At 45.8% G+C, this 23,808-nt stretch overlaps 1 protein-coding gene across 47 annotated transcripts in view; it reads left to right on the top strand.

Moving 5' to 3' along the window:
• Nucleotides 1–23,808, top strand: part of Tcf7l2 (transcription factor 7 like 2) — a 193,144-nt gene that overhangs the window by 60,579 nt on the left and 108,757 nt on the right. For all 47 annotated transcript variants that reach the window (XR_004943579.1, XR_004943575.1, XR_004943578.1 and 44 more), the window contains one exon: nt 17,234–17,335. Coding sequence is in view for 43 of the 47 variants with exons in the window: in XM_036173022.1 (XP_036028915.1) it covers nt 17,234–17,335 (102 nt within the window). In the remaining 4 variants the exon portion in view is untranslated. The remainder of the gene's footprint in view (nt 1–17,233; nt 17,336–23,808) is intronic.

Consider the following 23,808-nt stretch of genomic DNA (forward strand, 5'->3'; position numbering starts at 1 on the left):
CAGCATTGTTGCCCTGGTCAGATTTCTCAGTAAAGTGGTAAACACACTACTTACTAATGAATCTCATGCCTGGGCCTTTTGATTAGATCTTATTCTTTTAACAGAAGTGGTAAAAGTGGAGTTTTGTTTATATTTATTTTAGAGATGATTAAAACTGAGGACCAGAGAGCTTAAAATGCGGTTTTCAGAACATGTGTTTAAGAGGGCTGGAGAGAGCTGAGCAAAGTGATGTTTAGTTAGTCAACACATAGTTCTGAGGTGCCCATTGCAGAGCAGGCCCAGTGTTGGGATCCTGAAGTCTGGATCCTGGTGGAGCTAACAGGTACATTTATGGCAGACGAGGTTGTGAAAATTTTATAAACTCTGTAGAGCAATTGACCAGTGTCTGCCACTTAGGTGTTCAGTGAAGATGGGGAGGTGATTAAATTCCAAGCTGCCTCTCACGGGTGTGTTGCCCTGTTTTCTGTTGTATCTTTTTGATAGTTAATGCTTCAAATATGCTGGATTGAACAATGAAGGTTTTAGGCTGTTAACCTTTAAAAGATAGGTAAAGGACCCCACCCAGATCATTGCCTGCAGGCTTTCTCCTGAGGCCTTCTGTTGGAAGAACCCCCTTTGGGGTAGACTGTCCCTTGTATAGCTCCTGTGTAGCAAGTGCTTGCTGACGTGGTGTTGGTTGCTGGAGAAAGGTACTTGAGTAATGTGTGGCTCTAATTGGCAGCAGTGTTAACTAGGAAGCCGATACCATCATCACGTATGTGTAGGTAGGAGCAGGGTCCACAGTAGGCTCAAGAGTGAGATACAACCCAATAGGTTTCTGGGGCTGGTGAGCCATGAGTCATGACATTGGAACTGTCTTGGGTAGACCAGCCCTGTAGAGCATTCTTGTACTTGGCTTGTCTACCTAATCACCCTTGTTGAAGTCTCCTCAGAGGACAAGAATGTCATGTACTTCAGACTGTGGATAGACAATGTGAAGTAAACACATCTTGTGTTGATACTGCAGGGACCTCCTAACAGGTTTGGAACTGCGGTTCTGGTGGGGTCTGGGGTGAGGCAATCATTGTTACAGTCCATCCTGCTTGTCTCCTGGTAATAAAAGAATGAGTCCTTGTATGTAAGGTGTTTTGGGAGAGTAGGTACAATTCCTGACTTGATACTGAACCTCTTGTCTCTTGAGGATAGGATTCCCCTGAGGTAGCACAGTTGACCCATTTGGATTTTTTTTTTTTTTTTTTTTTTGCCAAATTTAAAGGTTATTGTTCTTGGTAGGCCCTGTTACTTTTCATGTCCTCTATAAGTTATGGTTTTCATACACTCTTCTCAAGCAGACAAGGCTAGCCTTGAACTGCTGACCACCCTCCCACCCCCACTTCCCAAGTGCTAGGGTTACAGGTATGCCACTATGCCTGTGACAGTTAGGTGTCAAAATAAAATCTTAGAAGGACTAAAGAGGCAAGAATTCTTTGTAATCCTACCACCCAGAGGACAGTGTCAAATGCTGGCACTTTTCCTTTTAAAGTAGTAAACAGATGGGTGCTTTGTACATATTGATTTTCAGGTGTGGACACTGTCACATGAGCAGCCCGACATATTTTCCTGTGGATTTCAGCCAGGTCTCACACCTGCTCCTTAACAAAAAGTAAACCATAGACGGATTCACTTGATGGTTTTAACTGTGGATAACCTGGGGGAGACCAGATTCCATTTTGTTGCAAACAGGCCAGAACCCCTTGTAAGTTTCTTTGTTGTAGAACTTTGAGCTGGTGGTGTGCAGAAATGTCACCTTTGCCCTTCTTTAAAAACAGGAATGATAGGTGGTGAGTAGATGGTTGGCTCTTAGAACATTGGGAGAGCTGCGGCCCGAGGGAAGTGTTTTAGAAGTTGGTGTGTACACTGTGTCGTTCTCATTAATGAATCATTGTAGCCTGAAGATAATGAGGTCGGTCAGGGCAAACGTGTCACCTTGTCATTCACCTCAGCACTCGTGTCACCTGCTGTTAAGACCTAAGAACACCCCTGATTGACGGCTGGGCTAGAATGGGAGGCAGAAGCAGCGGCCTTTGTGCTAAGGGGCAGGCAGCTGACTAGAAGCCCATGGGCACCATCTTGGACCCTGCAGCAAGCCTCTCTGACTATCACCGGGTGTGTGTGGACTCTACTTCAGGCTGTGTGGTTACCTTCCTGCCTGGAACTCTGCCTGTAACCCAGCTCCCCTTTAGGCTCCATTTCCATGTCCCTGCCTCAGGCTAGAGGACCATGCTGGCTTTGCCTGAAGGAGCATGTTTTGCCACCAAGATGATGGCAGCAAATTTCAGTGCTGCTTGTGGGGACAGGTGTATTCCTACACTAGTGACCGTCTGAGCTTTTTGGTGGACTATGGTCCACGTGGTTTCAGTTGTCTCACTTCTTTAGTTTTCCCCAGCCCTCCCTGTGGGTTATCATCATTATCTGTTTTATGATTGTGATGACCAAGACTTTTCTGGTGGCGAGGGCACGTAGCATAGAGAAGGGAATCCACACTGAATGAATCCCGAGGCTCTGCCACAAGCTACCGCTGAGTGAGAGGAAATTATTTTGTAATAATAACTGAGGGTCAAGGAGACTGAGTCTCTGCTCACCTCCATATAGCAAGTTGGGCGAGGGCTAGGATCGGCCATGTGGGTCACCTGGCCCTCAAGCTCTGGGATGAATACGCATTTGCTCAATATTTAAAGAGATGGTCCATGCCTTCACAGGGTCCCAGTGAGAGGAGCATGTATCTGCCCTTAGAACCTTCTTGTCCAGTCCCAAGACAGTAGGCTGGTTGTGCTATCTTCTCCCTGTTTCTGGAATGTTCATTGGGGAAAAAAAATTGGGTAGAATATCACAGGGTTCTCTTTATAGTGAGATGGCAGATGCTCCAATTCTTCCACTTTATGCTTTGCATTTTCCTACCGGTCAGTTTCCCTTTTTGGTTTCTGCCTCGTAGAAAATAACCCCAACCCTTCCCTCCCTTCTCTCCCTACCCCATGCCCTCTCCTCTCCCCGCCTCTTCCTTCCCACTCTCTACTCTAACCTCCACTCTCTACTCCTGCCTTTCTTCTGACAAAGTCTTCACGTGCGCTCACTGAACTCCAGACCCTTTTGCTTCAGCCCCTGAGTGTTGGGGTTATGGGACACATGCCACACAACCAGCTCCCTAGGGAATGAATTTCAGATGGCACTCCGCCCTGTTGGACAGTAAGAGGAACTAAAAGATCTTATTGACATTATTGCCCAACTCATCAAATGTAGCAAATGTCAACCTAATAACGACAGCTGTGTCCTAAGAGACTGATGTTTCTTGAGCACTGACCATGTGATGATTGACAGTTTTTATCTACCAGATGACAGAAGAGGAAACCAAGGCTCAGGGTTAAGTAGTCTTTTAGGAAGTTGCTGGTGGCTGAGAATCACACTAGAGCTTCCCTGATTTCCCTCTGTAAGCCACACTTTGAACTCCATCCCCACACGGGTTCATTCTGGGCATTTTCCCGTCTCCCTTGGCTGGATTTTGCATTCCCCATGCTTGGCAACCATGGTCCATGCAGAAGAAATCCATGCCAGGCTTTGGATTGAAAGGGGTTGGCAGTCTCTTATACACTGGGTACTAAATGGTTGACCCTTGTTTTTATGCCTTACAGTGTCAAGCCAGGGTACCCCAAGATTTTTTGAAATTCTCTTCCCCAATTGTGTACCCTCCTTCAGACAATCTAATAGCTTGGGCTTTAAGTCATATTGACGTCTTGGAGGAAAGACGAAGGGGAGAAAGCCAAGAATTGAGGCATGGCCTGGGAGAAGAAGAGTGACAGGCTTCCTTTGCGAGTTGTCTTTGCTTTCCCCCTTTTGTTCTCTGCTGTGCACATTGCAGAACCTCTCCTGGTTGATGAGCTGCTGTGGCTTCTGTGTGGCCTTGAGCAGCTGCTGCTGTGAAACCAGTGCATTGCGAAGCCCTAGTTTGTGAGCCAGACTGTGCCCCCATGTGCCCGCCTGTGCCCTGTGTACCTGCTCTGTGCAGCGTTTGGACATGAGGCAGAATGCAGGTGGTTTTGAAGCATTTGCACCACATCTCGAAGTGCAGGAGTCGGTTGCAAAAAGAGAAACAAGGAGAAAATTAGAGTGCTGGGCTGTAGCTGAACTTGAGGTCCCCGGGAATAGCCCAAACAGACAAAGAGGAGCATCCCACTGAATCAGAAGTCTGGGTGGATGAGCGAATATGGCGTGGGGTGGGAAGAGCTGGAGGCTAGTTAGCTAGAATGTGTTTAATACTTTTTTTTTTTTTTTTTTTTTTTTTTTTACCTAGAGAAGTGTTCTGTCCCTTGGGGCACTGTGCAGTGTATCTGTCTGGTACTTACTATTTAGGTGATTCAGCATCTTGCAGTGACTCAAGGGATTTTCAGATGATGCTGATTATATTAATTGAAATATAATAGCGAGCTAATAATGTAATAGCTGGCATTTATGGAGCACTCACCAGGCACCAGACCCCTTGCCAAGCCTTTGATTTCCACAAGATCCCCCAGAGGTGGCTGCTTGTTTGTATTCTCATTTTACTGACAAGGAAAACTCTGTTACCTGTCTTTAGATGGTCACCTTCAGTGTCCTTTCTTAAAGTATCCAGCTTTTTTGAATGGCAGCATTTGGCATGTGTTAGATTAGATACTCAGCAGTGGTTTTGGTGAGCGGATGGAGTTGGACGACTTGGGTTGAATCTGCCTCTGAGTGATTGTAAGCTGCTGGACTTGTTCTTGTCTTTAGGTACTATTCCTAACAGTGGGCCCAATTAATCCAGTTGCAGAGGGTGGGGAAGGCTCAGTGCTCTAAAAGCAAGGAGACACTGTGGTGGCAAGGACTGGACTCCTGGGGCGTTCCTGGGCACACGGGTGGGAAGGCATTGCATGAATTGTCAGTCAGGAGACTTTGCTGAGGCAGCTCTTCTCTCTGCTGGTGCCAGTGTGACAGTCACTGTGCGTGTGTGTCTGCAGTAGGTCACTCTAGAGGTCCTGAGGTTGTGTGATGCTATCTCACTTGTATCCCGGTAGGCACTGGGCCGTGCCTGCCAATTCTACAGCTAGGACCTCATTAAACTTCATAATCCGAGTGGGGCTGTTTCCACTCAGGTGACTAGGGGACTTTAGACATTTGGTGTTGAATTCTCAAGGCCAGGCCTTTTTCTGAGCAGAAAGAGAGAAGGTAAGATCTATTTGAAACAACTGAAGGAATAATTTCTGACCTGCCCATTTGCATGTGGGCAAGAATGATGATTGTCAGCTAGCTGCTTAGTCAAGCACACAACCTGGACAGCCTGGCATCTGAGCACATTCTGTATGTGCGTATCAAATGGATATTTCCTCTCAGTGATGAGAATGTGTATTCATGAACATACGTGTGCAAGCCTAGCTCATGCCTCATGGAGCCGAGTTGATGGGTAGTTTTTCTGACTCTTAGACACCCTGTGAGGGAGTACTGTTATCCCCACATTATTATCTGCATGTTATAGGCAAGGGTCCAGAAGCTGACAATAAAGGGAAGCTCTATGTCTAGGGAGACTTAGAAGTATCATGTACCCAGATTCCCACCAAGCCCTCAAACCCCTAAGCCTGTATGGGCCACCATTCTGTGGTGTCACCCAGGATAGAATAAGAGAGCCCCCTGCCCCATCTCTCAGTGATGGAGGTGGAACCCAGGGCCTCATGCAGGCTAAGCAAGCCCTCTGCCTCTGTGTTGTGACCCCATCTCTAGAGAAGTTTTAACATATTTTTATTTAGTCTGTTCCTTCTAAAATCTTGTTAGTCAACTCCATGATGGAGAAAGGTGTGTGTGTGTGTGTGTGTGTGTGTGTGTGTGTGTGTGTGTGTGTGTGTGTGTGTATAGGGGCTGTGGTTTGGGTGGGAAGAGAAAGCCCAGGAGTCATGTGTGGTCAAAAGGGTAGATCTTAGGCCAAGCCCTCTTTGGCCTGAGGCCCTCTCTGTGTTTTTGTCTGCTGGATCCTTGGGGCTCTGGAAGTACATGGGGCCAGGTTCTGTGTTCATGGCCATTTGGGATCACAAGTAAACCAAAGCCTGGGAAATTCTCTTGCTATAAATAGTGAAGACCCCAGGTGGGAAGAAGAACCAATCTTGGTGCTCTTGGACATACTGGTCAGCTAATGGTTAACTTCAGATGGCCACTGCTCCTTTTCCAGCTAAGTTCTCTTTAGGACTCAAACGTAAAGGAAGAGGAAAAGTTGGTCTAAAGAGGCCATTTGTCCTCAGGAGCAGAGCGTGGTCAGCCCCTGCCCACACATGCGAACATGGTGCTGGAACTCTGGACCATGCTCCTGGCGCCTCCTCTTCTCCCTCTGCAGCCAGGGTTTGTTCTCTGGGGGAAGCAGGCATGCGATGTGTGTGTGTATGTTCCTTGTTGATCATGTGTCAAGACGCTTGCTGGCAGCCATGTGCTGCCCCCTCTTTGAAAGTCACACTTACAGCAGCCCCTGTGATCCTTATCTCCTTACAGCCCACTTTGATTATAAGATCCATTGTTCTGCCCTTTGCTCCTCACTATATACCAGCCCGGCTGTGTATACAATTAAAAAATCCTGAACAGCCCTATGTGTCTGAAGTGCCCGGAATCTCCCAGTGTTTCAGAGGTGACTTGGAAGTGAGCAGAACTGTATTTCCTTCCCAATGAGCTTATTGTGCTCAAAATATCTCCTGCTAGTTTATGATGAGAAGCCACAGGACCCAGGGCCCAAGGGTACTTCTGACTGCAGCCTGCAACCCAGCCTCTTCCTCTGGCCCTTTACCCCATTAAGCCTGCCCCCAGATGCTCTGTCATCCCTGGGGCATAGCCCTGCTTCCTAGGCACAGGGTGTTAGCCTGCACAGAGCAGCTGGGCGGGGGCTCATCCTTATGGACTGCTAGGAAGGAATTTGGGGTGACTGGAATCAGGGCAGTCCAGTCTGTAGGCAGATCGAAGCGTGTGGGCGGAGAGAGCCATCGTGAAGGGTGTCTGGGGACAGAAAGCCCGCCTTCATCCTCGTCTGTGCCTGGTGGACAATTGAGACATTCAGTTTACGCCTGAGAGCAGAGTGGGCCAGGATGGCCTAGCTGACCTGGTAGACCTCCCAGATGAAGCTAGCAGGAGAAGCAAATAGAGCTGGGGATTACCGTCCAGGGGAACAAGTGGGGCAGAGTCCTGGGAGAGAATGTTTATTTCCTTGCTCTCTAGGAGGGATTTGGAAAGAGCAGTAATCCTGGGTTAGGAGTAATTTGTTACAGCAAGACGATACTTGAGTGGCAGGCTGCTCTGGCTGAGGCAGCAGAGATGAGCAGGCAGGGGGGCGGGGGCCTGCAGAAGGTCAGGCATCTCTACCCAGACCTAGGGCTCTTTCTTCCCAGTGCAAAATTAACCAGAGGCGCTGCTGACCCCAGGCTTCCCTGGGTGTAGGGTTAGGAAGCATCATTGCTACAAGCCCGGCACAGCTAGAAACCGACAATGAAAGTTTGGAAGGGGAGACCTCCCTGGAGCCACTGACCCTTTTCAGATGTGACAAGGGAACAAAACAAAACTGTCAAAGACAAAAGCATTTAGGGTTGCAGTTTCAGCTAGAATTGGAAGCTGGGGTCTGGTTGCCTTGGACTAGTTTTCTATGCAGACAGACTGAAGCGAGTCAGTTCATTGGCCCACTGCCGGCTTTGGATGATCTTTTGTCATGGGGAATGCACAAAATATGGAATGGGGGAAGAGACTGTACTTGGAAAATTTTAGCCTTGAATGCTCCAAGAAAGAAATTAGGAAAAGTTTTGATTTAAAAAAAATAACAAAAAAACCCAGCAGCAACTGAATAATTTAAAAATTAAAACTAAAATCCCCTCGGGAGAGCAAGACCCCATCACTCACTCCCTCCTCTACCTCTCAGTCACTTGTATCTATGAGAGATCTGTAGTTTTAAGTCCCCTGAATAATTGAAGAAAAGTCTAAATATTAACTGTCTCCACTATGTAATTTCCTCCTTCATTTCGTGTCGGTGGCTTGTCTTTGTAAGTTTTTTTACTTTTATTTTTTACTTTATTACGTGGACTGATTGACTGTGTGCTCACTTGCCATGGTGAGTGTGTGTAGGTCTGAGGACAGCTGAGGGAGCCAGTTCTCTCTCTGTGGGTCCTGGGGTCGAACCCACAAGTGGCCAGGCATGGTAGCAGTGCTTTTACCCACAGAACCATCTTGCTGGCCCATCGTCTATGGGAGGGAGCTGGTGCATGTCAGAATGACCTGTGAGTCTCTTGACTTGGCCATTCCTTCAGGTTTTTAGACATGTGCCTTTCAGCCAAGCAGCCATGCTCTTCCGTTCCTCCTCAGCAGCATCTGTCATCCAGGGTAGACTGTGCCCTGTAACTCTTGCCTTTGTGCTCCTCCTCCAAGGGGCCCGGCTGACCACAGTCCCATTTGGAAACAGCTTCCCTTTGCCCTGTCTCGTCTTTGATATGGCATGGAGGATGGGAGGGTGTTCTCCCCTTCTGCTCAGCTGCGGTGGTGAGACAACCATCAGATGACTCAGTGCCTCAGTAAATGGAGATGTGATCCCCATTCCTCAAAACTTGTCTATGCAAAGCACACAGTCAGGGTTGGTGAGATGGCCAAACAGGTAAGAGCCGCTGTTGCCCAGATCTGAGCCCTACAACCTGTGACAGCGCACAACCTCCCACAACTCCAGCTCCAGGGAATCAGGCGCCCTCCTCTGGCCTCTGTGGATACCTTCACACACGTGCACTCACGCACGCACATGCACATGCACATACACAAACACACGCACGGATATACAAATAAATCTTAAAAATAAAGTTCACAATTCATTGGTGTTTAGAACACCCACAGGGCCATACCAACACTGGCACTCTATTCCTGGGAGTTTTTATCATCCATAAAGAAACCCCATTTCCCCTAGCTGGTGCTCCCCACCCCTTTCTCCTCTGCTCCTGAGTGTTTTATGTAAATGGAATAATACGTATGTTCCCCCTGCCTTTTTGCCTACCCTCTTTAGAACAGCACATAATGTATCAAGGACCACCCAGGATGTAGCATGAGTCAATATGCTGTCTGATTTTCTCATTGGATAATATTCCATTTTAAATTTCTATACCACATTTCAGTTATCTGGTTTTAATATTCTGAAGAGTAAAGGCTTGGCGTCTTTTAGTTACAGGGCATCTGACATTCTGCTTAGCTCTTAGCAGTACTACGTTTGCTTCCTAGGCTTCTCTGTTTCTTCCAGTTGATTTTCTGTCTGCAGATGGCCTGTATCTCTCTCGGCATGTTTTGGAGACACAGGTGGTAAAGTCAGATATTCCAATTAACTTGACTGTTCTTGGCCTTTTTATAAGTAATAAAAATTGTGGTAGCTACAATTGGTTGATTTTAAAACGAGAGACTGTAAATGTTTTCTGCCTGAAGGTGACCTGTCTCTGGTCTGCCTGTTCATGGGAGGTTCCTGCAGGGGCTTGCAGGCAAGAGGTCAGTTAATCACCAGCTGTCAGGGCTCAGGGAACTACCTGCGGCTCTGACTGGAGGCTGTAGACCATGACTTGGGAGAGCTCATGTCCTCTAACCTGGATCAGGGATTTGGGTACTTGAAGCATTGGCTCAGCATCCATGGCTCTTTTCTCTGATTGGAGCTTGGTGGGCACAGACACCTGGCAGAAAAGCAGGGAAGGCAGAGGGGAATTAGGAGACGAGCCCAGATGGAGTGAAGGAAGTGGGTGGCCTGAAGCCCTGTGTCTGCCATGTGACTAGCTTTGTGACTTGTAGCAAGCTAGGTCCCGTTTTTCCTTCTTGTACAAATGTTAGTTCTGTATCCTCTTCTCCTTTATCTCATAGGATGATTGTTGATGTAGTGGTCATTGCTAAGGTACCTCAGTGCCGAGGGATGTGATTGAGTACTGTCATATAGCTCTGTGACAGAAGCCAACCCCAGGATTTCACTTAACATCTTTAACATGAATGATGCACGAAAATGAAGGCCAATGCTGTTGGACCCTGGTGTCTGTATGTGGCTTTCCCCATGGTCATTTTCTGTGAGAATGGGACTATGCTTTTAAGAGAAGGTCCTTGAGTTCCTGCTGTGTTGGGTTTTATTAAAAAATGAACAAAACCAAAGACAAGACCCAACCAAACCTCTGATCTCACCAGTTCTTATGGCCCCATTCCTTGTTTAACTTTAGAGAGCATTCAGCTTCAGTCTGGGGTTCTTCTCCTTGGTGTTTCTATAGTGTGTGTTCATCATGCTGAATCCCAAACTGGAAACACAGATGTCTGTAGCTTATCATGCTTTATAGGCAAATAAAACCTTTAAAAATAGAACCACTGTGGATTGTTTGCAATATAACCAGCTCTGGAGTTTGTAATCTCCTATACCAGTGGTTCTCGACTATACCTATACCTGTGGGTCACGACTCCTCAGCATCTCAGATATTTATATTATAATTCATAACACTAGCAAAATTATAGTTATGAAGTAGCAATGAAACATGTGTGCATGTGTTTGTGTGAGTTATATGTGCTTGTGTATGAGTGTATATATATGTCTGTGTGAGTGTATGTGTCTGTGTGAGCTGTGTGTGCCTGTGTTTGAGTGTGTGTGTCTGTGTGAATGTATGAGTGCATATGTGTGTATCAGTGTGTGAGTATGAGTGTGTGTGTGTGTGTGTGTGTGTGTGTGTGTGTTTGTGTTTGTGTTTGTGTTTGTATTATTCCTTACAACTTGACCTCTTGAAGAGGCCCAGTGATGATTACTATTGGGAAGATACTTCAACAGCCCATTTTCTTATTTCTGGTACTTTCTTTTCTGGGCTCAGTGGCTTCTGGCAGCCTTTTCTTTCGTAAGATTTGGTAGGTAATCACTGCTCTTCCTGTCCTGTGTTGCCTGTTAGCAGGAGAGTCAGCATCTAGCCCTTGCTGCTTTGAAGGGAAGACTTCATGATTTTGGACACTTTGGACCATGGGTGACCCTTCCCTCTCTTTGGAACGTGCCTGACATTTCATCAGAAACAAGACATTTACAACTTCCTGGTGCCAGTGTGCTAGGGGATCTTGTCAGCGGGATCCATTAGGGATCCACTGTGAAGATGGATCCACCAATTAGATTTCCTGAGAAATAGACTGTCCTAGTCAGAATTGGCTTGAGCTGAAAAGGGGTTGCTGTCACTTGCTTTTGCTAATTACCCTGAGTGACGGCTGACTGTGGAACTTTATTTCATGGACAAGGTGCCTCTGTGTCCATGTGTGCCTCTGTGTGTGTGTGTGTGCACCTCTGTGTCCCTGTGTGCCTCTGTGTGTGTCCGTGTGCACCTCTGTGTCCCTGTGTGCCTCTGTGTGTGTCCGTGTGCACCTCTGCGTCCCTGTGTGTCTCTCTGTGTGCAGTGCTCACCGAGGTGAGATGCCAAACTTGGGCATTGTTCCTTGGGACCCACCCACCTTTTTTAGATAGGGTCTCTTACTGGCCTAGACCTTACCAAAAAGGCCAGACTAGTTGATCAACGAGCCTCAGGGATCCAGTGTCTCCCTCCTCAAACAGGAATCCTGTTTACCACCATGCTTTGCTGCTGTGCAGGCTCCTGGCAGTGAATCCAGGCCCTGTCCTTGCTAAGCTGACCCTTTACCAATAGAGCCACCTCCCTAACCCCTGGCTTCACCTTCCCTGAACAAAGTGTTCCCTCACTGCCCCTCTACCCACCCCAAACATTGTCTTTTGTGTAAGCCCATGGCTAATGGCATCTGTTGATTTGTTGGTGGGGGGCAGAGTGGGCACCATGGGGCTTCATTCCAGACTTGTCATATGGGAAAGTTCTGGAGAAAGGAGGTGGACAGTTGCTCTTGAAGCTCTGAGATCATTTCTCTGTGCCCTGAGGACAGCCCACCTGTTGCTCTCTTGGGAATGATCTGATGTTATGTGATACACTGTCTCTGGGAGGTGATGAACCTTTCTCAGTCAGAATTGCTCAGTGGTTTCTAGAACTTCCATCTTGGACAGTAGAGGTAATGACTTCTTTGGAAGGGTGGTCTTGTGTGTGATTGAGTGCTTTGGCTGGAGGGTTCAGATTTTTGTTGTTGTTGTTTTGTTTTGTTTGACAGAGGATCTCACTAGGTATTTCTGGCTGTCCTGGAACTTGCTATATAGATCAGGCTGCCTTGGACTCCCAAGATCCACCTGGGATTAAAGGTGTGAGTCACCATGTCCTGCTCAGTTTCGTTTATAATCTTCAAAACACGATTCTGCCAGCGACGTTTCAATCTAAAATGTGGCCTTTGAGCCACTGAACATACTTTCTGACATGACTGTATTTGAATGTCCAGACCAAAGAATTATACAAGGGTGGTATCCACTTTTTCTAGACTTCCTCAAGCCAGAGATGACTGACTGGCTTTGTACCAGGAGCTCACTGTTGGCTTCCATCTGTGTTCAAATGGCTTAACAGTGAAGAACAATACTGTCTTAATTAGTGAATTAATTTCTTATTTTCAAGTTTTATTATTTTTAAATGATTTAAGAAATCAGGAGAAATCTTCTAGAGAACTGGCATCCATGTCAGGTGTCTCAGATTCCAGGGATCTGAGGTGTTCTTCTGACCTCTATGCCTGTACTCATGTGCACTTATCTCCCAAAGACTCACACATAGGCATGCAATTAAAAAGTAAAATGAACTTGCAGGCATACATGCAGGCAGAACACTGTATACATAATAAATAAATACATCTTTAAAAAAATAAAATGAAAAAAAAAAAAAAACACAAGAAGAATAGTATCACTAGATACAGAAAGTTCAGATATCAGTGTCCTTTAAATACACTTTATCAGAGTGCATGTAGCCATAACATGACATAACATAATGTCGTAACATAACAAAACACATCTGTGATTGCCCGGGGCTGCTTTCAAGTTACACTGGCAAGCATGGTCATGGACCACGGAGCCTGAGATATTTACTATCTGACAAGCCCTGCCCTGAATAAATAAGGGGGTGGGGGCAATCTCCATTCGCCTGTCCATCTGTGGGGCCGGTGAATGAAAGCAAGTGCCGGGAATCCTTGCTAGTGTTTAATTAAGGATGTGAATTTTCCCGGCAACTTTGTTATCATTGTCCTTGTGCTTTGAGTCTTTCTGTTTGTTTAGGGACACACACTCAGGCCCCAGTAGCAGCTATAAAGTAGCAGGTTCCGATGGTGGGGTCCCTGAGGATGCTGGTGACCCATGGGAACAGATTCTGGCAGGCTGGTCTGTCTGAGCCTCTGGCGGCTCTGAAAGCTTCTGTTGGGAAGCTCTTCCCAATCTGCCTTTGCTTTTTTCCTTCTGTTGGGGGAAGTGGAAGAAGGAAGAGAATTAGAGAGGCTTACATCATTTTTCTTCTTGCGTGCGTGCGTGCGTGCGTGCGTGCGTGCGTGTGTGTGTATGGATGGGGTGCACGTGCTTGTGTATACATGTGGAGATTAGCGGTTGACTTTAGGTGTCTGCCTCAATCACTCTCTGCATTGCTGTTGTTACGTTGAGACAGGATCTCAGACTGAACTTGGGGTTCCAGGATTTGGTTAGACTGTGAGGCTCAGGAGGTCCTTTTGCCCCCACCTCTCCAGCACTCATTTTGCAGGTGTGCCCTGCTTTTGAAGTTCATGGGACTTGAACTTGGGTCTTCACGCTTGCATGGCAAGCACATTACTGACTGAGACTTCTCCTCGGCCCTCCCTTTTTGCTGATAATTCACCAGGCTTTTGCGCTCTGATTCCTTCTAGGCCCTTGGCGGTGTATGTTGACTGTGAACCTTCACCCACAGGCCCAAAGCTTAAGCCTCATCTCCTAGAGCCTCAGTGTAAAATATGATTTGGAGGAGGGCCTAATGGGGCAAGATCAGAACATTATTATTAAACAAAAGATGAAATGCTTAAGCCAAGATGGCCTTATTAGTATTATTATTTTTTTGACTAAATGAAAGGTGAGCAGACCCATTTCAACAGTTCTCAATGTAGGAATTCCCTCAGCCCCATTTGATTACCGTTTGTTGAAAAGTTTAATGTTTTTGTAGGCAATTCATAATTTCCATGTGGAGCAGCTAGTGAGGAAGCGAGCAGGAGCCTAGTGTTTTTCTTGTAGGATGGCGGAGATATTTCCCCCAGAGGGTGTAAAGCTGCAGTGGAAATGTTGGGCAAAGGAGACAGTGAGTGTTCAGCCCTTCTGAGACTCCACTGTGCGTCTTCCTTTAGAATTCAGCAGACTAGAATTTCTCACGGCTTAATGTCTCCAGGAAGGAAGAGATTTTCCTTTAGGCTGTAATTGTACCTAATTTCCTTCTGCTTCCCTTTATTTATTTATTTTCCCTATTAATCAGGACCAATAGTGGAAGATGAAGGAACTGGGGAGAAGTCACTTTTGGAAGAAGTTAATAACTTCTTTAAAAATAAAAACCCCAACATAATACTTGCTTTCCCAAAAGGAACCCTGTCATCCAGCATGCTGGTTAAGATTCTAGGAGTGGGCATGGATTTGTGGGTGCCTAGCTGTTCAGTGGTGTCAGGTTGCACCCAAAAGGAGCATTTGAGGCTGTCATTGAGGAGTCCCTGCCAGTCAGTAGGGCCAGGGGCTGTCCACCATCTGGATTTGGTTAGCTCTCTCTGGGCAGCAGGGGTGACTCTCATTTCCTCCAGCCAGTAATGTTATATAGGCAGCGGTCCTGGCCTGCCCTGACATAATTGAAAATTATGTGTATTGTAGGCTCAGAGCGCTGAAATGTAGGCTCATAAAAATATGTGGTGCAGGTAGCCTGTGGAGATTGGAGCACAATGAAGCTTTTATGTCCACTAAGAATTAGAAGTCTCTGAGTTGATACTGCATTCTGAGTGTGACAGTTCTTGGGTGGGTTCCTCAGGGCAAGTCTGCCACCTTAAACCAAGCCTAAATGTTCTAACTCAATAGAGCTGGCATCAGGATGCAATCAGATCTCCTTTACAGATGGTCAAGGATGAAAACTTGCCCACCCATCAGACCCTTCCGTTGGAGCACAGCAGAAGGTGTGGGTGTGTCTATTCGACTTTGCAGTTTTGTCTGTGGGTTCTCGTGAGATGGAGAGGTAGTGTTGGCCAGTGTTCATTTTTGGTTGGCCTCAAGGAAATGACTCTATTGAGTGGTTTTGACCGATGCAGCCCCTGTAGTTATGTGGCAAGTGTGAATGGGAAGAAGTCAGGGCGAGACAGGGCAAAATAGATTCCCAAAGCCTCCTGGCTTGGAGACAGGGCTGGGGATACCTTGGAAATTCTGTTTCCAATGGTTTTAAACTTAGGGTTATCCTGGCTCCACTTTGCAAGTGGTTTGGTTATAAGGATGAATGGGAAGGTCTTGCTAGGATTCAATGCCCAGACTCCTAATGCCCTTCAATATTCGGGCAGATCTAGTCTTCCATCACAGATATGGCAAACACTTCAATTAACAAATGACAGCTAGAGGTAGTTGGAAACAACTTTGATGGAAGATCTTGTCAGGCTAAACTTTACCAGTGGCTTCTTGCTAAAAGTCTCCAGCTGTAGAAGATGAAGCCACTGTGTGTGGATCTAGGCAGGAAAAGCAGACAGTGTACTCGTGCAGGAAGCTGATGAGCTCTGAATTATTCCATCTTAGGTATAACCACGTTTGGTTTTAATTTGGCAAACGGGCATATCTTTGAGCAGCATACACTTGTTTGACCTCTCTGTTCCCACATGGGAGGCTGAGCAAAGCCTTTCCTGGACAGTCCTTTGCTGTCTTTTCTTTCTTCGGAGATCTTAAAGACTTAGCTACATGTACTCAGTACAGCATTTTTTTCAGAAATTCTCCCATCTTTCTTGGCGTGGCCTGGGCATGGCTGCCCACATTCTGCTTTGATGTCACTCTATGTGTGCTAGCTGCCTCACAAGTGTGAGCTTCCCAAGGGCAGACATCTTGTGTGTCTACTTATTCTCAGCAAGATGAACAGACACAAAGCAAGTTTCCACCGTGTTCATTGACTACAAAATTCTGGAGCTCAGTAGTTAAAGGTACTTGTCACCAAGGCTGATGATGTGAATTTGATCCCTAGAACTCTCATGGTGGAAGGAGAGTGGACCCTGCAACTTGTCCTCTGATCTCCACCCATGACCCATGACCCCCCCCCCCCCACCCCAAGTGCATTCATTACTATAAAATGAATATTCAGATTAGTCGTTTTGCTTTGAGTCTCTGGAATGATGGAGACTGTTCTTTATATCCCTTCTAAGCACTACTGATGCTTCGGTCACATAATCTTTAGAATTGCAAAGCCTGTGCTGATGTCCTTGCAAACATCCTGCCCAGCTTCCTCAACTGATTACCCAGGAAAGTCACATGTCCTTAGGGTATTCAGAGCATCTCCATACTGAGCAAGCTGCTTCACCTCAGTTTCCCTATCTGTCAAACTAAAGAAGGAATTAGGTCAATTGATAGCTCACTGTCCTCTGACAGCTGCTCTGTCCATTTCAACAGAAGTAGCTAGTTCTCATGCTCCAGAGAAAGGCAGGGAGGGATACATTGACTCATTCTTTTAGTTTTCCCTCATGTTAACTCTGCCCACATTGAATAATTGCACTGCTCTTTAAAAATGATTGTATAAGTTGCACTGTGCCCTCGGTGCGCCTCTGCTGCCAAGAGAGATTTCCACTTTCCAGGCTTTGGGGTGAGCTGAGGAGTGCTACTTGCTCAGGACTGAGCGCTCGCTCTCTGTGGTGTAAGGGAAGTGAAGGGTGTTGGTGCTTACTGATGTTTTAAAGATGAAGGTTGCTAGAGGAGCAGGTTTGATCTAGCTGGTCCAGGACCTTCCTGACTGAGGTTCTGGGCTGGCTTTAGACCCCCCCTCTTTTCCTCCCTGTACACCTTCCCTTTATTGTCCCTCTTTCTCTGTGTCACTCATCTCTGAAGAAGCTAGTGCTCCTGAACCTCTTTACCAGAGCCACCCCATAACTGACACTGCAAAGACAAGACTGTGCTTGTTAGTAAGGTTACTTTTTTGCATTTTTGCACTTTTGGCTCTCAGGAAAACTTACTCATACCTTCTCCTTTGTTGCATGTTTTAGATTTTTATTTTCTTTCTTTTTTTTTTTTTTTTTAAACTTTCTGATGTAAATAATGCATAATGCTTATTTCTTAGATGACTACGTTGCATGCTCTCCTCCTCTGAGTTAATTGTTTCCTTTTTCCCAGTATCTTCAGATGAAATGGCCACTGCTCGACGTTCAAGCAGGAAGCCTCCAGAGCAGACAAGCCCTCAAGGATGCCCGCTCACCATCGCCCGCACACATCGTTGTAAGTGTCTCTCAGTGGCATTCACCCCTTTGTTGGGGGCAAAGAGTAGATGCTCTCCTTTTCTTTTGATGATGAAAACTCGTATTTGTCAGTTCTTTTAAAATGTTTTTCTGGAGACTAGCTTTGAATATGGTCTGTGTGACAAGCTCTTCCTTCCCCATGACGGAACCACAGCGATGGTCATGAGGAAACTTCCCGAGCCTTTTTTTCCCCAACTGTGCTCTGTGTTTTGGGTTAGAAGTTAGACTTGTGGGCGTCTGTTAATAGGATACATCCTTCCTGGTGTGGGGGAACTAGAGATGGAACTGAAGCAGTTGTTTAGAAAAAATGCATTTTAGGGGAAGCGAGGCCGAAAGGCGGGCGAGAGAAATGGGTCTGAAATTTTCCATCTACCCTTTTTATTTTGATATGTACTAGAAAGTAACACTTTCCATGAAGATTGACACACTTGATCTGAGCTGGCTAACTAAACTTAGAGTAGAAATGAACTTAGAAAGGCCCAAATTAAACTTAATCCGTGTACTCACAGCTTTGAAAGCATGTGGAGTCGACACAGAAAACATTTGTTTTTACCAAGACTACAGTATCAAGTATGTGTCAACATATATTTTTAATGTGCTTTCCTAGCACATCGTAGGCTCTGAAAGTCTATAAATTAGCCTCCTGAGAAGGTAGCTCAGCCTTATTAGAATATCTATTTCCTTCTATATATTTATATCATGAGCTGGACTTCAGACTTTTGAAATAATTAATGAAAGACATATTTTTATAATGAATTCATGACAGGTAGAATTATGCAAAGTAGGAGATAATTCATACATTTTTTATTTACGCTATCACAAAATGTTACCCATTAGTTTGTTCGGCCTCTACATTACTCAGAATCTCTAAAAATTGCAAAATAATTTGAAGTAGAAAATCCTTAAGATGCATTTTGTCAAATTTCAGCCCACCTCCTGATTTGGTAGCTCGGTATAATTGATTATTTATTATTTAGTGAGTTAGGCCTCAGTTGTATGTGTGTATATCAGAACATAATTTATTTCTGTAAAACCACATTTGGAACCTTGATTGGTAGGAATGTCTTAACTTCTCATGGTATAGATAAGGCATGTAGGAAGAAGGCTGACATCTGCTAGAAGTTTCTTTCCTCTTCTAACCCCACAATTAAATGGATGCTTGTAATTGCGTATGTTCCTGGGATGTCAAGAAGGGAGTTGGAGGTGATAGCCATAGACTATTTTAGGCCCCGTCTGATTCAGGAAAGGAAACTGAGTGAGACCCAGAGATGCCTTAAGTGAATTGCCCAATGTCACACACCAAGGTAGCAGCTGGAACAAGGCTGCATCCAGCTCTTTGCTCCCTTTTGGGACCTTCTAGTACATTCTCTTCTGTGAGAGGTGAGAGCAATGCTCATGGCTGACTCTTTTGTTACTGTAAGCTGGCTAGCCATCGGGGACAGAGACAGGAGAGAGGTGTGAAGAAGTTGCTGGTGAAGGTGCTGATTCAGGTTTTCCTGGAAAATCAAATGCCATGTTAAAAAAAATCTTAACACATGGTTATTGGATCCCAGAGTGTGATTTGAGCGAGGTTCACGTTTTCGTATGCCAGTGCATTCCCCAACATCTGCCCAGATGTTGATATTTATTTCTCTCCCCTTGGAAGCTCTCCCTGGAAGTCTCCCTACATTTTACCTGCAAACTTAACACAGTTCAGAGTGTGCACAGCTGTGGCGGTGAAGGGCCATAGCAGCGCTGAGCAAGACCCTCATATAAGTGTTGGGTTGTCACAACTGTCCCCTCTTGTCCTGTATAAATCATGTGAGAACCACAGCCACAACTGGGGGCCTCAGGGTCATATTTTCTTGTGTGGAAATGGACAGTCTGTAGATGGTGGGAATCGGTCTTTGCAGAACCAGTGTGAATCTTGACAAGGGATTCAGAGGGGAGGCTGAGGCTCCTTTTCCTCTACTGTTTTCTAGAAGGCACGTGTACCACAGCAGCCACTGAGGAGTATACATGTCACCTTTAAAGGAGGCACTTTTGTCCACAGGGGCCTTAGCTGACAGTGGTCACATAATCTTGTTTACCGACTGCTGTGCCTGTAGTGACCTGGGGACTAGCCATCTGGTAGAGGTTATAGGTTTGTGGAGACAGGTGGGCCCAGAGAGCAGAGGAGAAGGGAAAAGCTGTAAGTTTGGGCAAAAGAAGGTCACATTTGGAAATGCTTAATTATCTTCTTACTGGACATGGACTATGTGTCAACCTAAACCACCCGAACCCCACTGGCTGTCCCGGAGACTTTCTGAAGTGTGGTTCGTGCATTGTATGGGTTTCTGGACAGTTTTACTGCGGCCAGAGGGGTTTGTGTCTATGCTCAGATTTGGTCATGAATGGCTGGTTGGCTTTCCTCCTTACACTTCGATTTTCATTCTGTTAAACAGAGTGTTGTCATATCATAGCACATCCCCAGACGTATTTCAAAATAGCCTTCTACGGATTGTTCCCTAATTTCTCTGAAATTTTGATTATTGTAACTTGTGGGCCAAGCTGTTTCCAAATGACTTCTGATATTTCACTGCAAAAATAGAGAAGTGTAGGGGCTTGTTAGTCACTTGAGGTTATGACTATCACAGATTGCTGAGGAAACCGCTTCCCTGGGACCCACTCCTAGAAGAGAAGCCTCATCTGGGAATTTAAAGTATTTTTCCAGAATATATTAATCTGGTTGAGTTTTTTTTGTTTGTTTTTTGTTTTTTTTTTTTTTTTTTTTTTTTTTTCATATGTAGGAGGTTTCCATGCCTTATGAAGTTGATGTGTATGGGGCTGGAAAGATGGCTCAGCGGTTAGGAACATTCATTTACTGACCTGTCAGAGAACCAGAGCTGGGATTCCGGAGCCAACGTCAGAGGGCTCACAATTGCCTAAAACTCTAGCTCCAAGAGGTCTGATATCCACTTCTGGCCTCCATGGTCACCTGCACACACATTTCTCTCTCTCTCTCTCTCTCTCTCTCTCTCTCTCTCTCTCTCTCTCTCTCTCTCTCTCTCTCTCTCTCTCACACACACACACACACACACACACACACACACACACACACCAACAATAATAAACATCTTTAAAAAGTTGATATGTGGAGTAAATGTTAATGTTAGGACCTAACAATGTGTGTTCATCATTCATTCATCGTTCATTCATTCATTTCCTGGTGCTGGGGTTAGAACCCGAGGCTTTGCTCAGGCTAAGCAGACATTCTACTACTGAGCTACATTCTAGTTCTATCCAAAAATATTTAAGTTAATCCTCTCCCACAAAATACCCATGCATTTTTGTAGTTCCTTTAACCAGTATTCAGCATCTTGTTTGTTATAGCCTGGTGAGTCCCAATCTGTGTTCTGAGAAGAAATCGTTCCCTAGGGATGCCTTGATTGGCTGACCCAAAACTTATGGTTCCTGCAAGAAATCAGTCCTTGTCTCCCTCTTCCCCATACCCTCTCTGCCCCACTACCCAACCCTGACTTCATAAAGCCTCAGAAATGCTAAGAACCCATTCTAAGACTCCTCTCTCTGATTCCATTTTCTAATTTATTCTATTTTACTTTCTTTGGCATTTCTGAAATTTCTATTCATAAGTCGAAGGAGGAACTGCAAGCCTCTGCTGGGGGGTGGTGTCTCATGCAAGGTTTGTAGACTGCCTCCAGCTGCTGGTAAGCTGTGGGGTTAGGGCTTGCTCCCTGGGTACCACCTCCGGTGCCTTTGCTATACAAAGACCTTCCACTTAACTTCCTTTGTACCCAGAAAAGGAAGAAAAGAAAAATTCTAGACCCCAAATGGTGGTATTTTGGTATAGCATGTGTCTTACAACCCAATAAAAAGGCTTCAAAAGTTTTTACAATTTTATCTTGGGGGTTTGCTTTTGAAGTCAGTGTGGAGTTTTACCTTGGGGTGGATTCTTCCTGTTTCTCTGTTTTGAGTGTTTTGTTGGGTAATGAGCATTGAAGAGTGGGATGGGAGAGCAGACTGAATCCCAGCGAAGAAAGCCTGCCAGACAGAGGTGGTGCACAGTTTTTTTGTTTTGTTTTGATTTTTTAAAATTGCTTAAATGTTGGTGGCAGAACCCTTACAAGATGCAGCATAGCCAGTGGGATCTCACGCAGGACCTCTACCCTCTGCTAAACACATTTCCAAGAGACACAGGGCCCACGGAACTAGGAGCTTTGGTTTTACAGAGTCCAGGAGAGCCTTCTCAATGTTAATTAGAAAATGACCTCAAGACTTCTCTTTGTAGTTAAATGCGTGTGAAGGCTTCTAATTCCCCCCACCCCCCAATGTTCCCATGTTTATGGGAATCTACTAAATGCCAGGAAGCTTTGTGATAGAAAGATGTCAAGGCTGGCAAAAAATTGTGATGTGTCCCTAGAAAGATTATAGGGCCCTTGTAGGTGTGACCAGGGAATCCTGGTTGTGACTGGGAAGTTGATGGGCATTATGTTCCTGGACACTTAAGAAGGCTAAAGACAGTTAAAGGGTGCAGTCGGATAGGAGGCTGACTTCTCATGTTCTGTGGCATGGCAGGCTACCGAAGATTGACATGGTTTAATTGGGTATTTCAAAATAGCTAGTGTAGAGGATTCTAAATGTCTCTCTCTGTGTGGGCATGCATTAAGAGTGACAGCTGAGAGAATGAATTTGTGAGGTACCGCATCTAAGCCTGTCCATGGTATACAGGTATGGAGCTACCCCATCATAAGTCATACATTTGTGCATTTAGTAGGAGTCCACAGGAACTAGCAGTATTAAAACTGGAATTTGGAAGATTTATGGAAGGTGGCTTATGAAGCTCTAGAGAAGGATGAGAACAGAGAGCATGCTGGGCAGAAGGGAAAATGCATTAAGTGGTATGGGAGAGAGTAGGTGGAGACCCCTGGTGCCGTGACATCAAATCTATGAGAGGAGTCATGAAGGGTTTGGTGACTGTGATGCGGCAAGCTGTAGGGATGGTGACATGGACAGATTTGGATGGAGCCAAAGGCGAAACCACCACCAGATTCGAGGGAAGGGCAGGTGGCTGGAGAATGGTTCACAGGATGAGGCAGGTTTGGGATAGAATAGCTCTTTGTTTTCATTTTGTTTGTTTGTTGTTTGCTGAGAGATCATGCTTATATTGATTCGATCATGGATTCATGCCCTGGAGCTGCAAATCCGTTGCATTGCTCACAGGGTGAAAAAAAGCCTTCTCGACATTGAGGAAGTGACGCCAGTGGTGAACACTGCTGCTGAGAATGGTACAGAGGCTTTGCTGGGTGATGCTCTGAGTTCATTTAGATTTTCCATCATTCTACAGAGAAGGAGTTGGCCACAGGAGGAACCAGACTTCACCATTGGTGGGAGTCAGGGTGTGGTACTAGGTCACTGGGCCTCAGCACTCCATCTTTCTAGCCCTGAGTAGACAGCTGAGAATGGCTGATCCCACCGGTTCAGAACATTGTGTGCATGCTGTTTCCCATACTGCCAGTGGGCACACCAGTGGGAGCTCCCACCCCACCCTGCCAGCTTCCAGTGTGTCTGAAATGTGGCTTCTGGTTGTGGAAATTGTAGCTATTATAAAGGACTCCTTGGCACCTTGCAAGAAAGGGTGTATGTATACTTATTTCTGTGGAGAACAGTGAATTTTAGGTGATGAGTGAGAACCTGCACTGGTTTCCCAGAGTGAACCCCCCCCTCCTGTGGACTGTCCTCATTCCCTCTAAATATGTATGTGCTTCTCTTGATATTTATTTAATCCACTTACCCATGACTCAGCCAGACTTTCTAGAACACTCAGCCTGTGTTTCCTGCTAACAGCTGAGTCAGAACCATTCCATTTCACAGACAAGGCTGTGCTGAGCATGCCTGTTTTGTCTATAAAACCAGCCTGTCAACACCACACACAGCCTTGTTATTCTTATGAGGAGAATTAGTACAGAGAACTAGACCCCCAGGCTTTCTTTTGGAGGGAAAAAACCCATGAATGGAATCACAGTGCTCTGAAGAGAGTCTGTGATCAAGTTCCCAAAGTGCATACTGGACTAGGATCATGATGGAGTCCAAGGTCAAATGGCTAAATCTTCCCTGGGTTCTTACTGAATTTCTAACGTTCTCAGGTTGTTGAGTTTTGGGTTCTGGTGTGATAGCTGCCCACCCTGGTGATAGAACTGGTGTCATGAAGGACAGTCTAACCTCTGTGGAACCTTCCGAGTAGAACCAAGGTTTAAGGACCAAGGAGTCCCATAGCTCCATCAATGTTTGGGAGCCGACTCTTGCCCTAGAGACTTCCAGAATGGGGAAAAAAGCATCCTGGTGGCCACCTGGACCCTCCATGGAGTTTACTCTTTGTTGTACACTGGGGCGTGTCTCCCTGAAGCACAGGCTCCTTGTCGGCTATCCATGATGACGATGCTGTTATTCCGGCCCCAGCACCAACGTCTTTAGAAT

Source organism: Onychomys torridus, chromosome 1 (genome assembly GCF_903995425.1).
Source record: "Onychomys torridus chromosome 1, mOncTor1.1, whole genome shotgun sequence".
In the NCBI taxonomy this organism is placed as follows: Eukaryota; Metazoa; Chordata; class Mammalia; order Rodentia; family Cricetidae; genus Onychomys; species Onychomys torridus.